The sequence below is a fragment of the Somniosus microcephalus genome, chromosome 29 (assembly GCF_052327205.1).
Source record: "Somniosus microcephalus isolate GS21.2 chromosome 29, FLI_Smic_1.0, whole genome shotgun sequence".
In the NCBI taxonomy this organism is placed as follows: domain Eukaryota; kingdom Metazoa; phylum Chordata; class Chondrichthyes; order Squaliformes; family Somniosidae; genus Somniosus; species Somniosus microcephalus.
In genome coordinates, this window is record NC_141015.1 from 17,130,996 (window position 1) to 17,144,886 (window position 13,891).

The 13,891-nt window shown below is 43.3% G+C and overlaps 1 protein-coding gene across 1 annotated transcript in view; it reads left to right on the forward strand.

Annotated features, from left to right (window-relative positions):
* Nucleotides 1-13,891, forward strand: part of bmpr1aa (bone morphogenetic protein receptor, type IAa) — a 172,872-nt gene that overhangs the window by 141,320 nt on the left and 17,661 nt on the right. Inside the window, 3 exon segments of the mRNA XM_085970268.1 lie at nucleotides 7,983-8,082; nucleotides 9,559-9,658; nucleotides 11,924-12,062. Coding sequence (XP_085826394.1) covers nucleotides 7,983-8,082; nucleotides 9,559-9,658; nucleotides 11,924-12,062 — 339 coding nt within the window.

Genomic DNA, 13,891 nt, shown 5'->3' on the forward strand with positions numbered 1-13,891 from the left:
AAATCTCAGGGAGGCCACAGGAAGCAGTTTTATTCTCTGTCTGACGACCTGAAAGCATATGATACTTACAATGAGTAACCAAGATACAAAGTGTTCCATTCCCTATAACAAATAACCCTCATTTTGATGAACACAGTATTCACAAAAGTAAAGTCTGGGATCATGTGCAAGGGTGCACCCCAAGCATCTTGTATTCTCTTTACAATGCTCATGTCCCATATTTTATATTATGGTCATTTTTAAAGATTGTATAGGTCATGAACATATATTGCCAGCACTGTACCACTACATGGGAGAGACCTCCCACATAACAGCTGTTCACATCATTTCTTTGGGGTTTCCGCTGATCTGTTTGACGTTATGGTGGAGATGGGGAGAACCCTGTGGAAATTCTACCCCCTTAGCTCTACTGTACATCAGACGGTGAGACAAACTTACTAACAGCGGTGAAGCTGTTAAAGACAGCGCATTAATTTGTTTAGCAATGTGGTGTACATATACTGCATATGGTACGGAACAGTAAATGTGAATCATTAGGAGGTGGCATTTACCCTATATGATGACTTTTAAAAATAGTGCGATACTCAGCTGTTCCCTCATTTACATAGCTAGGATGCAGGTAGGTTCAATTCAAATAGTCCACTTTGATCACTTATCTATATATATAAAGCAGCTCTTCTGTCTGTCCCGATGTCTGTCTGTCTGTCTGTCCGTTCTCTATACGTTTGAAAGTTACAGAGCGTACCGACGCGCGCGTCGCCTCAAAAGAAAGCTTGCGATTCCGGACCGGTCATAGGCGTATTTACGTTTCGGCCGGACAAAAATCCCGCCCGCGGTATCCCAAAAACGTTCAGCGTTCCGCTCATTAGCATCTCATTAGCGACCGTGTGACGTCGAGGTCGACCAATCGGACGGCGGGTTCCTTCCTACAGTTGAGTGTCGAGTGACTCGATGATTGACCAATCCTACGCTTCGGCGACCTGACCGGTCGACCAATTGGTGCGTGTGTGGGCGGGCCTTATCCTTCTGAACCGAGGTGAGTGGCCGCCATCTTGATTTTTCACGATTTTTTTCCCCACACTTTCAGTGTGTTAGGGAAGTAAGGTAAATATTTGAATTATGTGTTAGGGAATTAATTAACAATTTATTTGAGTTTTATATTGTGTTTAGCAACCCCCCCCCCCCCCCCCCCCCCCCTCCTCCTCACCCTCGCGCAGGGGGGACTCGGGGCCTGAAGCTCAAAAAATTTCTCTCTCTCTCTCTCTCTCTTTCTTCCCTCTCTCTCTCTCCTTCTCCTCTTCCCTCTCTCTCCTTCTCCTCTTCCCTCTCTCCTCTTCCCTCTCTCTCCTTCTCCTCTTCCCTCTCTGTCTCTCTCTACTTCCCCCTCTCAGGTTTCACGGTGTCGCGGGCGGGCCGCCCGAAGTTTCCCGCTCGCTAATGGCCGCCAAGCCGCCCTTGCCTGCTCCCCGCGGGCCGCCTCGCGCTGACCGCGCATGCGCCGCCCGCCCGCAGCGGCCGTCCATCAGCCGCGCGCTACCCGGGGGACCTCAGCTCCGGTCCGTCCCGGCTTCAGAACCCGACCGCGCCTTAAGCGCTAGGCCCCGCACGGCCGCTATCGCAACGACACCGGACCTCAGGCGCTAGGCAGGGGGAGGGGCCGGAGAGAGGGACAGAGGGGGGAGGGGAGGGGGTGGGCGAGGGGAGGGGAGGGGGTGGGCGAGGGGAGGGGAGGGGGTGGGGGAGGGTAGGTGTGGGGGTGGGGGAGGGAGACGGGAGGGAGAGGAGGGGAGGGGAGGGAGAGGAGGGGAGGGAGAGAGGGGAGGGGAGGGAGGGATAGGACAGGGAGAGGACATGACAGGGAGAGGGGGCACACACAGGGGCAGGGAGACCAAGCGCCCCAAAATTGCCCTCGCAACGCGGGGCTCCCCAGCTAGTAATTTATAATTTAAAATGATGTAACAAAGCCACAAAACTTTTGTATGTGCCTCTGCCCCTGCAGGTTCGGTATCCATGTTGTATTTTAATCACATTCACGTTGACGATCAAACAAACATTCTTTTGTCATTGAAGTAAAACTCTAGGGGGGAAAAATTGAGTCACGCCCCCTTTGGGGCACTAACTTCGCCAGGGTGCTACTTTTAGCGCCCCCGTGGCTGAAATTAATCGGTAGCGCCCCAAGATGGAAGTGGGGCACTACTGGAAGCACTCCGCCTCCCTCTTGGGGCGCCGCGAGGCGCTGTGGCATGTCGTGTCGCATTATTGCAGGTTTTCCTCCCCTTCTTAAAGGGGAGGGGCCTTGCGCAGCGTGACCCAGGGCCCAGCTGGGCCAGCAGGATCGGAGTTCCAGCAAAAGAGCCCAGCACACAAGAGAAGTGCCGAGCTCATGGAGCGCAGCCGGCACTCCGCGGGGCGGGGGGGGCGGTGGTGCTGCAGAGGAGGCCGGGGACGACAACGGAGGCAGGTGCTGGCAGGCGGCCAGTAACAAAAATGGCCGCCCAGCACCTCGCCTTTAATTAGTGCCGCCCCGGCTGCAGGTAGGCCCCCCTGACCCCGTCGGACATAGCGTCCAGCGGTAAGTCAGAGGGCGCTGCCGAAGCTAGCGGGCGAGTTAACCGGAGGCGCAAAGCAACCGAATTTCTCCCCCTAGGTTTCATTTTTAGAACCTAGCAGCGTGCCTTGTATAATACATTGAAAAAGCAGTATAGTGCCCAATCCACTTTAGGTAGAGATTCTTATTCCCATGTTGCCCCTCAGTAGAGATACAACGAACATCTTCCTTAAGTCTCCACATATGATTCCTTTGCTTGATGCAATGATACTGTTGACCCCTCACCTCTTCCGCACCCCCAAAAGTTTCCATTGACATCAGCACTAAATTCATATAGTCTCAAATAAATTAAAGAATAAATGGCTTGCTCATGGACCATTTTTTATCTCTTTAGTTTTTGCTGGAGATATATTCAAACATTTATTTTAAAATGTTTTTTAAAAAATTTAATTAATTCATGTGATAATTTAAAGAAGCATAATTTTACTGTAAATGCTTTAGTTCAGCAATTAATGCAAGCTGCTGTGTAAAACATAATTTTCAATAAAATTTATCCTTTTGAGTTTATATAACATGAATTGATTCTCACAACCCTTTTAAACGTGAGTAGCAAAAAAGAAAATTAAAATAATTTCAGAAATGAGCACTTCTCAATCATCTTTATAATCCCCTTCAGTGCCCCAGTTTTTGTTTAGTTATGGTCGGAGTCCACTCTATAAATACCAGCACGGACACCAAGATTGAGGAGTATTTATCTGATTACATTTTTAGGGGGTAGGGGTGAGGGGGGCGGTAAATTCCCTTGAATTGCCATCACATTTCAGCTGGATGGTCATTGCGCTTAGCCTAGTAACCCATGAGCTTTTAACTAGATTTATGGACATTCTTATGTCTCTACGTTCTAGATATGGTCTCCTTGCAGCATCCAGAATCATTCTGCTTGGGGAAAGTCATTTTGCTGTATCTAACTTGACTATTTTCTGTTATGTCAAAAGAAGGTTGTATGTGGGCTGTTTGCCCAGGCAGCTGTTGAACCCTCTGACATTGCCTCAGTATTGTTATGAACAGAGAAATATGCTCAGTCTGGTTTCACTGAGCTGCAGTTTCCAGGTATGGAAGCCAGGATACTGGATTCTTTTAGAAGAAGGTGATACTTTACCAGAATGATTTGGAATAAAAATCAAGAAATACCAAGCTTACTTGATCAATACTTAGGATCATGTATAGGCATTCAAAATACGTTACCTAAATTTAGAATTTTCATGGACAAATAAATCTGGATTTAACATGTGCAGGAAGGCTAAAGGTATCTTCCAATGCCAGCTAGTCAGTAGTGTGATGTAATCAACTCAGTTTTGTATATCTAGCAGTATAATCATCAGATGTTCAAGTTAGGCTATTAGATATGTCTAATGAAGGAATACACTTCATTAGTGCTTAGTTGTATAAGATTTTCTCTGAAGTGATGAATAAGACTATGCTCGTCACTCATTCAAGAGTTAGAGACTCGTTTTGTCCTCGGGGGTTATAAAAGGAAAAACTTGTGCGCTGTATCATGTTGTGGCCAACAGTGGCACTCCAGTTTTCAAGGATAATTGGAACTGAGTTAGTTGTACATCTAATTCTGGTCTCCACTCCAGAAGTCTTCTGGCAGATTCAGTAATTCACCCAATGTCACATGCTGTGGACGAACACACTTTGCTAGATTTGCCACCACTTCTTTCAATCGAGTTTCTGTAGTGAGTTGCATCTGACAGTGCATTAATGTTACTGCAGGTACTTGGTTTGTGGAATATACTAAGATAGGTTATTCCACATAAGTTGGAAGACCATTTTCCTTATGCTTGTTATAGTGGCCAAAGTGATTGTTGCCAGTGCTGAGGAATCAGTCATGTCTGTGGCCTCTCTGAGTTTGTAAGATTAGTGTCAATTTGTGAGAAATTTAGTGCTGTAGATCCATATATGCTAGAAACTGGATATAGATTACCCCAATCCAATTTCTGTAAGACATTTTCACATCACACAGCAAGAGAGAGAGGAGAGCTTTATTCAGTCATTCTGGACTGGGATCCAAGTAATCGAAGGACAGTGTTCTAGATCCATGCACCAAACATTTCCATGGAGGTTTATTGATAAGCTTAAACAATGTCCATACATGGTACTTGATGTTATCCACTCTTCATCAACATGATTGTTTACAAATGCCTTTCCATGGCTGCTGCGCATTACTGGTAAGAGTATCTCAATCTGCTCTTACCTTGGTCAAGGCTAGCCTTCCAAAGTTGGGGTTCATTTTAAAGTATTCAGAAAGTATTTTGAGAAGGTACATGTAACAGCAAAATTGTTTTCCTAAGATTGTCTATATAGTGCTCACCTCTTCTCAGCATATTGCGACTTCTGGCTGGCTCTTCCAATCTGCTTGTCTTTGTCAAAAAAGTTTCCCACGAATCTCTCAATCATCTTTTCTCCACATTCTACAAAGGATTTCTGTTTTGTCCTGTGTGCCTGTTTGTATAATCTCTAAATTTGTAATGAATTAAATTCTTCAGATACATTGACTTTTTGTATATGTAATGTACTCAATAATTGATCATAGTCCAGATTTTGATCATCTTCCCTCAGCACCTTACCGAGAAACTGTCATGAAGGAATCAATGAGGTATGAACGCGGAATGACTCCATCCCTCTCCCTGCAACTGTCTGAGGCTGAACCAGACGGTTTGCAACTTGGCGTCCTGTTTGACCCTGAGCTGAGCTTCTGACCCCATATCCTCTGTATCAACAAGGTGGTTTACTTCCTCCTCCGTAACATCGCCCATCTCAGCCCCTGCCTCAGCTTATCTGCTGCTGAAACCCTCATTCATGCTTTTGTTATGACTAGACTTGACTATTCCAGTGGCCTCCTGGCCGGCCTCCCACCTAACACCCTCCATAAACTTGAGCTAATCCAAAATTCTGCGGCCCGTATCTGAACTTCCCACATCTCCCTTTCACCCATCACCCCCTGTGCTTGCTGACCTACATTGGTTCCCATTCCAGCAGAATCTCGATTTTGAAATTCCCATCCTTGTTTTCCAATCCTCCATGGCCTCGCCACTCCTGATCTCTGTTACCTCCGACAACCTTCCGAGATCTCAGCGCTCCTTCAATTCTGGTCCTTGCCCATCCCCGATTTTCTTTGTTCCACCATTGGCGGTCGTGCCTTCAGCTGCTTAAGTCTTAAGCTCTGGAATTCCCTCCCTAAACCTCTCCGCCTCTCTTTCCTCCTTTAAGGCACTCCTGTAAACCTACCTCTTTGACCAAGCTTTTGGTCACCTGTCCTAATATCTCCTTATGTGCTCAGTGTCAAATTTTGTTGGATAATCGCTCCTGTGAAACGCCCTGGGATGTTTTACAATGATCAAGGTGCTATATACAGGAAACTTTTTTTTATCTGGCACGGACGGGACCGACGTGGTGCCGGTTCATCAAAAATTCCGGATAACCGAACGCTATAGTAAAAGATATGGAGCTGAGAGCTCCGTATAAAGCAACAAACCCTGTTGCTTAGCAACAGCTTCAGAACAATGGCCACAAGTTGCAAGCGTCTCTGTAGCTTAGCAACAGCTGCAGCCACACACTTGCACAGCAACAAATGGAGGGGAAGGCAAGTAATAAAAGTTACCTGAACCTACTCCTGCATTTTGCCGGTTAACCGAAATTTCCGGTTATTTAGGTGCCGGTAAATCGAAAGTATCCTGTAAGTACAAGTTGTTATTTAAAGGTGACCTAATTGAAAAGAATGGGAAGGCATTATAAGAAATTACCTCAGTCAGGCCTTCTGTAATTGGGTTTAAATGATCTCAGTTGTACGCAAGCCAGAATACATGGGCCTGATATAAGTGTTGACTGTTTAGCGAAAGTAGATGGGTTCTGTTTTATGTTGCAATGCCATTGATATCTGAAGGAGGAACTGTGTGGAGGTACACCCTCGAAGCTAGATTGGGATTCACTCAGGATGGAATAGGAGAATTTTGAAGTGTTAACCATTTTGATCTTTTAAAGAGACACTGACGTGATAGTGTAGTGGTTATGTTGATGGACTATTAATCCAGAGAATTTGAGTTCAATTTCCTCCATAACAGAATTCAGTTTTTAAAAAATCTGGAAATAAAAAGCTGGTACCAATAAAGGTGACCTTTCACTGAAGCTGTCAGATTGCCGTAAAATCCCAACTGGTTCACTAATGTCCTTTAGGGAAGGAAACACCATCCCTAAATGTGACTCCAATTCCACACCACCATGGTTGATTTTTAACTCACTTCTGAAGTGGCCTAGCAAGCCACCCAGCTGTACAAAGGCAACTATTGAAAACAATGGCCCAGAAATTCGGGTCTCCACGGGTGAGTACGCATGGGGTACTCATGCGTAAGCCCAATGGAAGTGCCAGTTTCGTGCATGCACTGCGCATGCGCGGGAAACCGGCACTTCCGTTCCCCTGAAAGAAGGTGTTAAGAAGTGGAACGCGTGCACAGGAGAGGCAGCGCGTGCGCATTGAACTTACATTTTTTTTGCAGGTTTTCCCGGGAAGGTAAGTCTCCAGAAGTTAGACATGTAAAAAGCAGTCGCAGGGCCTGCTTTTTACAAGGTAAGTGGTGAATTAATTAAAATTAAAACTTTTTTTCCACAGGTTTATTATTTTTAAATACTTTAAAGCAAGGTAAGTTTATTTTTAGCCGCTAGAAAATAAAATTATTTTTTTCAAAAATTTAAATTATTGTTTAAAAGTTATTTCATGTTATTTATAGTTTATTTTAAAAATGTGATTTAAAAAAAAAATTATTTGAAGATTTAGTGATGTTTTAGGGCTTATAGTATTTATAGGTTTGACAGGCTTATGAATGAAGCATTCCCTGCTACCATTGGCTCTCCATGGCCCACGTGATCCCAGGGGACGCATCAAACTAACTGCGCCCCTGGGATACGCAAGCACTGCGCGCCGGCAGTTGGAGGAGGCCCAGGATCGCAATTCCACGGGGGCCCACAGCTCAACGGCTGGCGCGGTAGGTAAGTGCAGGTCGAGGGCTTACACCTGCGGGAAGCCCCCGACCCGAATTTCTGGGCCAATCAGTGCCAGCCTTGCCAGCGACTCCCACATGCCAAGAATGATTTTTTTTAAATACTGAAATTAATCTGAAGGATTTTTTATTGAAAATGTTGTATTCTTGAAAGATGTAATAGGAATTAATTTAAGTGGTGCGCTATTCTTACCAGGAATGTCTTAACCAGGATGGTTAGATCTGACACTACTGCAGCTGTCAAACATTAATTCAAATCTTAGTTTTAAGCTTGAAATCTAAAAGAACCTCAGTTACTTACCAAGATGTTTGTTATTTGGTACCAAGGTTTGGAAACACTTAAATCATTGATCTGGTACTTTATTTTTCCCCTGTAGGATTCAACAAAAGTGAGAAAACGGAGAACCATTGAGTGCTGCAAGACCGACTTCTGTAACAAGGATTTGCACCCAACGCTTACTCCAATTTCTAATTCAGGTAAGCTGTAGATAGAGCTTGCAGTTTCTGGATGTCTGAACTTTTCTGTCTCATTAAAATGACATAATTGACATTCTTAACTCGTACAGTATTTTAATTGGGAAAATGTGTAAGATTTCAAATCTAACTTGGAAAATATTATTGATAACTTCCATTTGAAACTTGTGTTTCTGATGCCTTATGTTAATTTTATGGTTCAGGGTTTTTGGCAGTTTCAATTTCCTCACCTGTTAATTAGCCTGAAACGTTGGTATGTTTGCACTAGTGCAATTTATCACATCGGTTTTTAAAGCGGGGTGATGCCCATGATTTATACTGGCTTTGTCATAGTCTGCACTCAGCTGAAATATTGTGATACATGAATTGTATTGGCTCTGTGCTAATCTTTGCTGCAGTGAATCACTTTTGTTTTTCTGTGTTCGTCTGAACTATTGCGAAGTGTGTGGTCTGTGCTGCCCTTGCAGCATTTGTCTGAAGCACTGTGACATGGGCTTTGCAGTAGTGTGATAGGTAACATATGGCCAATCCTTACTTGAAGGGTGATGAGTGTAACATTTCTCTACATGTTTACTTGTCTTCAGTACAGGGTAGCTTGAAATTATATTGCTAATAAATTTTTGCACAGCAATTCATATACTATTAACTGATTACCCATAGCATTGCACATGGAGAGTCAAGACCAAGAGTAGCCTTCAGATGAAGCAAAGTTAGAAATGGGGATAGTTGTACCAAGGTGCCCAGATGTAATTCAGCCCCACTTTTAAAGTCGTACTCTACCTTTATTGTGTGATCATTTGATTTTATATCATTTTTAACAGTTACATAGCAAAACTTAACAGCAATTTGTGAAGCAGGGATGTAAGAGTTGTTGGGTCATAGGAGTTTCTCTGCGTTATAGGCCGCGGAGCTGGCCGATCCAAAACTGGGATGTTACAGCTCCACCACTGGCAGGGCAGTGTAATTAAAGCAATAGAGGTTTACATAGGCAGTTTCCTTTGTAAACGTGAGCATAGGAATTTATAATGCATAAAGTTGACATGCAAAACTTATATTGCAGATTTAACGTTTTTGGCATAAGCAACTAAATGACACAATTCTAGTATGAGAGCTATTCTGTAGTACGAGCTAAGAAAAAGAAAAATGATATATGTTTCCTCCAAGTAAAAAGTGCTAGTTATTAATTTTACTAGTAAAACTTCCTATATTTTAATGGAATTCATTTATGTCATACACTTCTAGCCATTGATTTAAGTGTTCTGATCATGAGCCATTATGGACTTTTTTTGCTGAACACCCTCCTCACTATCAGAAGGTGTCTTGTAATTAGTCAAATTAACTTGGGTAAATCTTTTGCATTTTGTGATGTGCATTTTGCCATTACAGCTGTGATTGTCATCAATGCATTGGTGATGTGCCCAGTGGCATTTGATGCATTATTTTTTGATGTTTTTTAACATGACCTTTCCTTGCAAACAGATGGGCTATTTGAGGGTGATGTCCACCGGTTAGGCCTGCTGATCTCACTGATCGTCTGCATCTTTGTCCTGATTATAATCACAACTGCTTTCTACTTCAGGTAAGAGCTGATTTGAGTGTATTTTAAGGGGAAAGTCGAGTCACACGTGTTTCACTTGTTCCAGCTATTGGCAGTTTCTTAAATTTTTACATTTTAAGTGCTGCATTAATACAAAATCTATAGTTTTAGTTGATGTTCCTAGGGTTTTAGCCTTTTATGTAGAAAAAGTTTCATTGGTCTAGGCAATTGGTTACTTTTAGATAAAGCCACTAATAAACAAAGGGTAGCAAATCAGCTAGTGCGGTGTAATTCCTTTTGGGACATTTTATTATGTTAAAGGTGCTATGTAAATATAAGAAGTTGTTCTGTAACAGGGTGGGACACCAAGGAAAGACAAGAACCTACCATGCTTGTGAGGTGGCCATTTCTTAATTCATTAATTGCAGGGTTTTTCCTAATGCCATCCATGGAGCAACTGCCTGGAGCATTACTGTCTTCACTTGCAGCTCAGGATATGCGCCAAACTGGCCTGAAAATGCAAGTCATGAGAGTCCCGCTACCAGCTTGTACACTGCTTACTCTTGTTTGTACCTAGAGGTTGAACAACAACAACAATTTGCATTTATATAGTGCCTTTAACATAGTAAAATGTCCCAAGGTGCTTCACAGGAGCGTTATGAAACAAAATTTGACCCCGAGCCACACAAGGAGATATTAGGACAGATGACAAAAAGCTTGATCAAAGAGGTAGGTTTTAAGGAGCATTTTAAAGGAGGAGAGGTTTAGGGAGGGAATTGCAGAGTTTAGGACCTAGATAGCTGAAAACACGGCTGCCATTGGTGGAGCAATTAAAATAGGGGCTGTGTAAGAGGCCAGAATTGGAGGAGGTTACAGAGATCGGGAGGGGCGAGGCCATGGAGGGATTTGAAAACAAGGATGAGAATTTTAAAATTGAGGCGTTGCCGGACTGGGAGCCAATGAAGGTCAGCGAGCACAGGTGATGGGTGAACGGGACTAGTGCGAGTTAGGAAATGGACAGCAGAGTTTTGGATGAGCTGAAGTTTATGGAGGGTGGAAGATGGGAGGCTGACCAGGGGAGTGTTGGAATAGTCGAGTCTAAGGTAACAAAGGCATGGATGAGGGTTTCAGCAGCAGATGAGCTGAGGCAAGAGCGGAGACGGGCAATGTTACGGAGGTGGAAGTAGGCGGTCTTGGTGATGGCGCGGAAATGTGGTCGAAAGCTCATCTCGGTGTCAAATACAACACCAAGGTTGTGAACAATCTGGTTCAGCCTCAGACAGTTGCCAGGGAGAGGGATGGAGTCGGTGGCTAGGGAACGGAGTTTGTGGCGGGGACCGAAGACAATGGCTTCGGTTTGCCCAATATTTAGTTGGAGGAAATTTCTGCTCACCCAGTACTAGATGTCGGACAAGCAGTCTGACAATTTAGAGACAGTGGAGAGGTTGAAAGAGGTGGTGGTGAGGTAGAGCTGGGTGTCATCAGCGTACATGTGGAAACTGACGTCGTGTTTTTGGATGATGTCGAAGGAATGAAGAGGAATGTTACAATACCAGTCATAGGATTGGTCTTCCTCATTCGTTGGAAGAAATTAACCCTCTTTGTACAAATCTCCGTTCTCGCGTGTTTCAGTGCTCTTATGGTTAATTGGAGTCTGATTGATGCCCGATCTGGCAAAGAACTGAAAGTGTGGCCTGAATGAGGCCTCGGGTACAGCAGAGTAGTGGATGGTCATACAATCACAAACTTTCTAAAGAAACCATGTCACCCAGTGGTGATTAGCACATTGTATTTGTAGGCACTTTCTAATCTAGCATTTTTCACAGGCTTAATGGTAGCACCATTAGAAAGTAATGGGCTCAAGCCTCACTGCAGAAACTTGAGCACATAATGTAGGCTGACACTTCAGTGCAGTTCTCGGGGAGTGCTGCACTGCCACAGGTGCCTTCTTTTGGATTAGATGTTAAACCGAAGCTTCATCTGCCTCCTTGCTTCTATTCTTTCTTACTTATTTCCACTTTAAAGCCACCCAGTTTGTGCGAGTCTCAGGAGATATAAGATCTGTGCAGCTCAAAATACCTCTCTTGTGATTATATGTACTTCAATCTTGTTTCGGATATCTTGTTTCCTTTTTGTTGTTGCCATACAATGGAGAATGATGTTTATTTGTAAGCAGGTATTCCATTGTTTTCCTGAAAGCTGAACTTTATTCTATTGCCTGTGCAGTGTTTTTTCCCCCTTTCTTGGCTTGTGGCATACTAAAAGTGATTGAATAGCAAAGGATGCTGAATACCAACTATTTTTTAGGTACAAGGGGCAGGCAGACAGACGGCGCTACAACCGGGATCTTGAACAGGACGTGGCCTTCATTCCGCCAGGCGAGTCACTGAAAGACTTGATTGACCAGTCACAGAGCTCAGGTAGTGGATCTGGGCTCCCTCTATTGGTAAGAGCACAATTTACACACCTTCCCTTACCCTACCACATGCAAAATATCAAGGACTCCGACCCAGAATGGCTGAGCTGGCAGCTTGATGTCCAATGTTTTTGTTTTTGCCCTGTTTAATAAATAGCTTTTCCATCTGTATCTCCTACCAGACAAAAAGGTTTGCTTCTAGGCCTCTATCAATCTTGCCATTAGAATTTACATGAGGTTGGCCTCAGCTGCCTCACCCTTTTTACCTCCCATTCCCTAGCTGGAGAAACACCAGCTCTCTATTTTTCCACTTCCCCCATTCCCCCGCTGTGTCTCCTCGCCCTCAGCTGCAATCGGGAACTTACCTGCTACCCCAGGACACAGCACCTTACCTGTAACTGTAAGGTATTTATTTTCCAAAGAGACAAACTAGCTGTCAGATATTTCCCCAGTTTTCACAAAAATATCTGAAGGAACAGAGAACTAAACTCCCAACACCTGAACAAGTTTATTATTTCCATTCTATTGTGAATCTGTATATAGTTACCAAAAAGATAGGTTTTAACTACACAAATCAACATTCAGAGATCTTCAGTTACAGAAAGTATACAAGCCTCCCGCTGATGATCGCACAAATTACAAAGGCTCGTTATGGGATCAAAAATGGTTGCATATTGCCCACTTTATGATGTCATAATTATGGGTGAGGAAGGCAATTATTTCATTTAACAGAAATACCCTAAAGTCCTCCTCCCATTGCAGCATTCCATTGGTTCTTAAACGATTCCAGTGTTTTTGCCTCTACTTACTCTATCCCAAAGTTCATTCCATGCGTTGATCACTTTGTGTGTGAATATCAGTCCTAAATTTGCATTTTACTAGTGGGCCTTTCCTACATTTGCAGCTAATTTTAATTTTCCTGATGTACCTTGACACACTTGTATCGCTCTCTAAGATCCCCTCTCGGATGTCTCCTTTCAAGACGAAAAAGCCCAAGTTGCTCCAGATTTCTCCCCCCATAACTCAGACCTCTAGGACTAGGGATCAGCTTTGTGACTTCCTCCACGTTTGAATGTTTCCCTCAGGAAAAAAAGAAAAAGAATTTGCATTTATATATCGTGTTTCACATACTCAGAACAATGTGACAATTGTTTCGATAACGTCTGATAATTTGAAATGAGATTAAGTAAAACTAATAGATCAATTCATAAAGGACTAAGTGGGTCACCAACTGCAAAAGAGCAAAGGAAAATGTGAGCTCAGAGTGTGTTGGGGGAGATGGTATAACCAATATGGTGGGCATTATTCATATTGACATTCATCGTTAAACCATATAATCCAGTAGTTAATAAAAAAGCAAATTAGACCTTCATATTATTATAGATCCATCAAACAATCCTCCTTGTATGTTGTTGTCACTAGAATTTTATTAAAGCATACTGCCCCAGCAGTACAGTTAGATCAAAGATTTTGCACTTCCAAACTCGAGTTTCAAGTGCATCGGCCTGCTCTCCGAGCACAGTAGCACACTATTGTAGCAAATCAGTACACTATTGGAGCACAATGGTGCACTATTAAAGCACGTTGGCATGCTATTAAAGTGCTTCGGTCAGCTGTTAAAGCGTATTGGAATTCTCCTAAAATATTGGTTCAAGTGAAATTTTTCCTGCAGTATATTGGTGCCAATGTGCTAAATAAACCCAGTAACATTGTAAGAATATAGAGAACAGCAACTCAACACTGCATTGTCACATAGGTACACAATGAAATATTTATCAAATGAGCCTTTGCATAACTGTTAAAATTATTCAGACTAATATGCTCTTAACTACTCAATAAAATGGTTGAACATTTTTGTG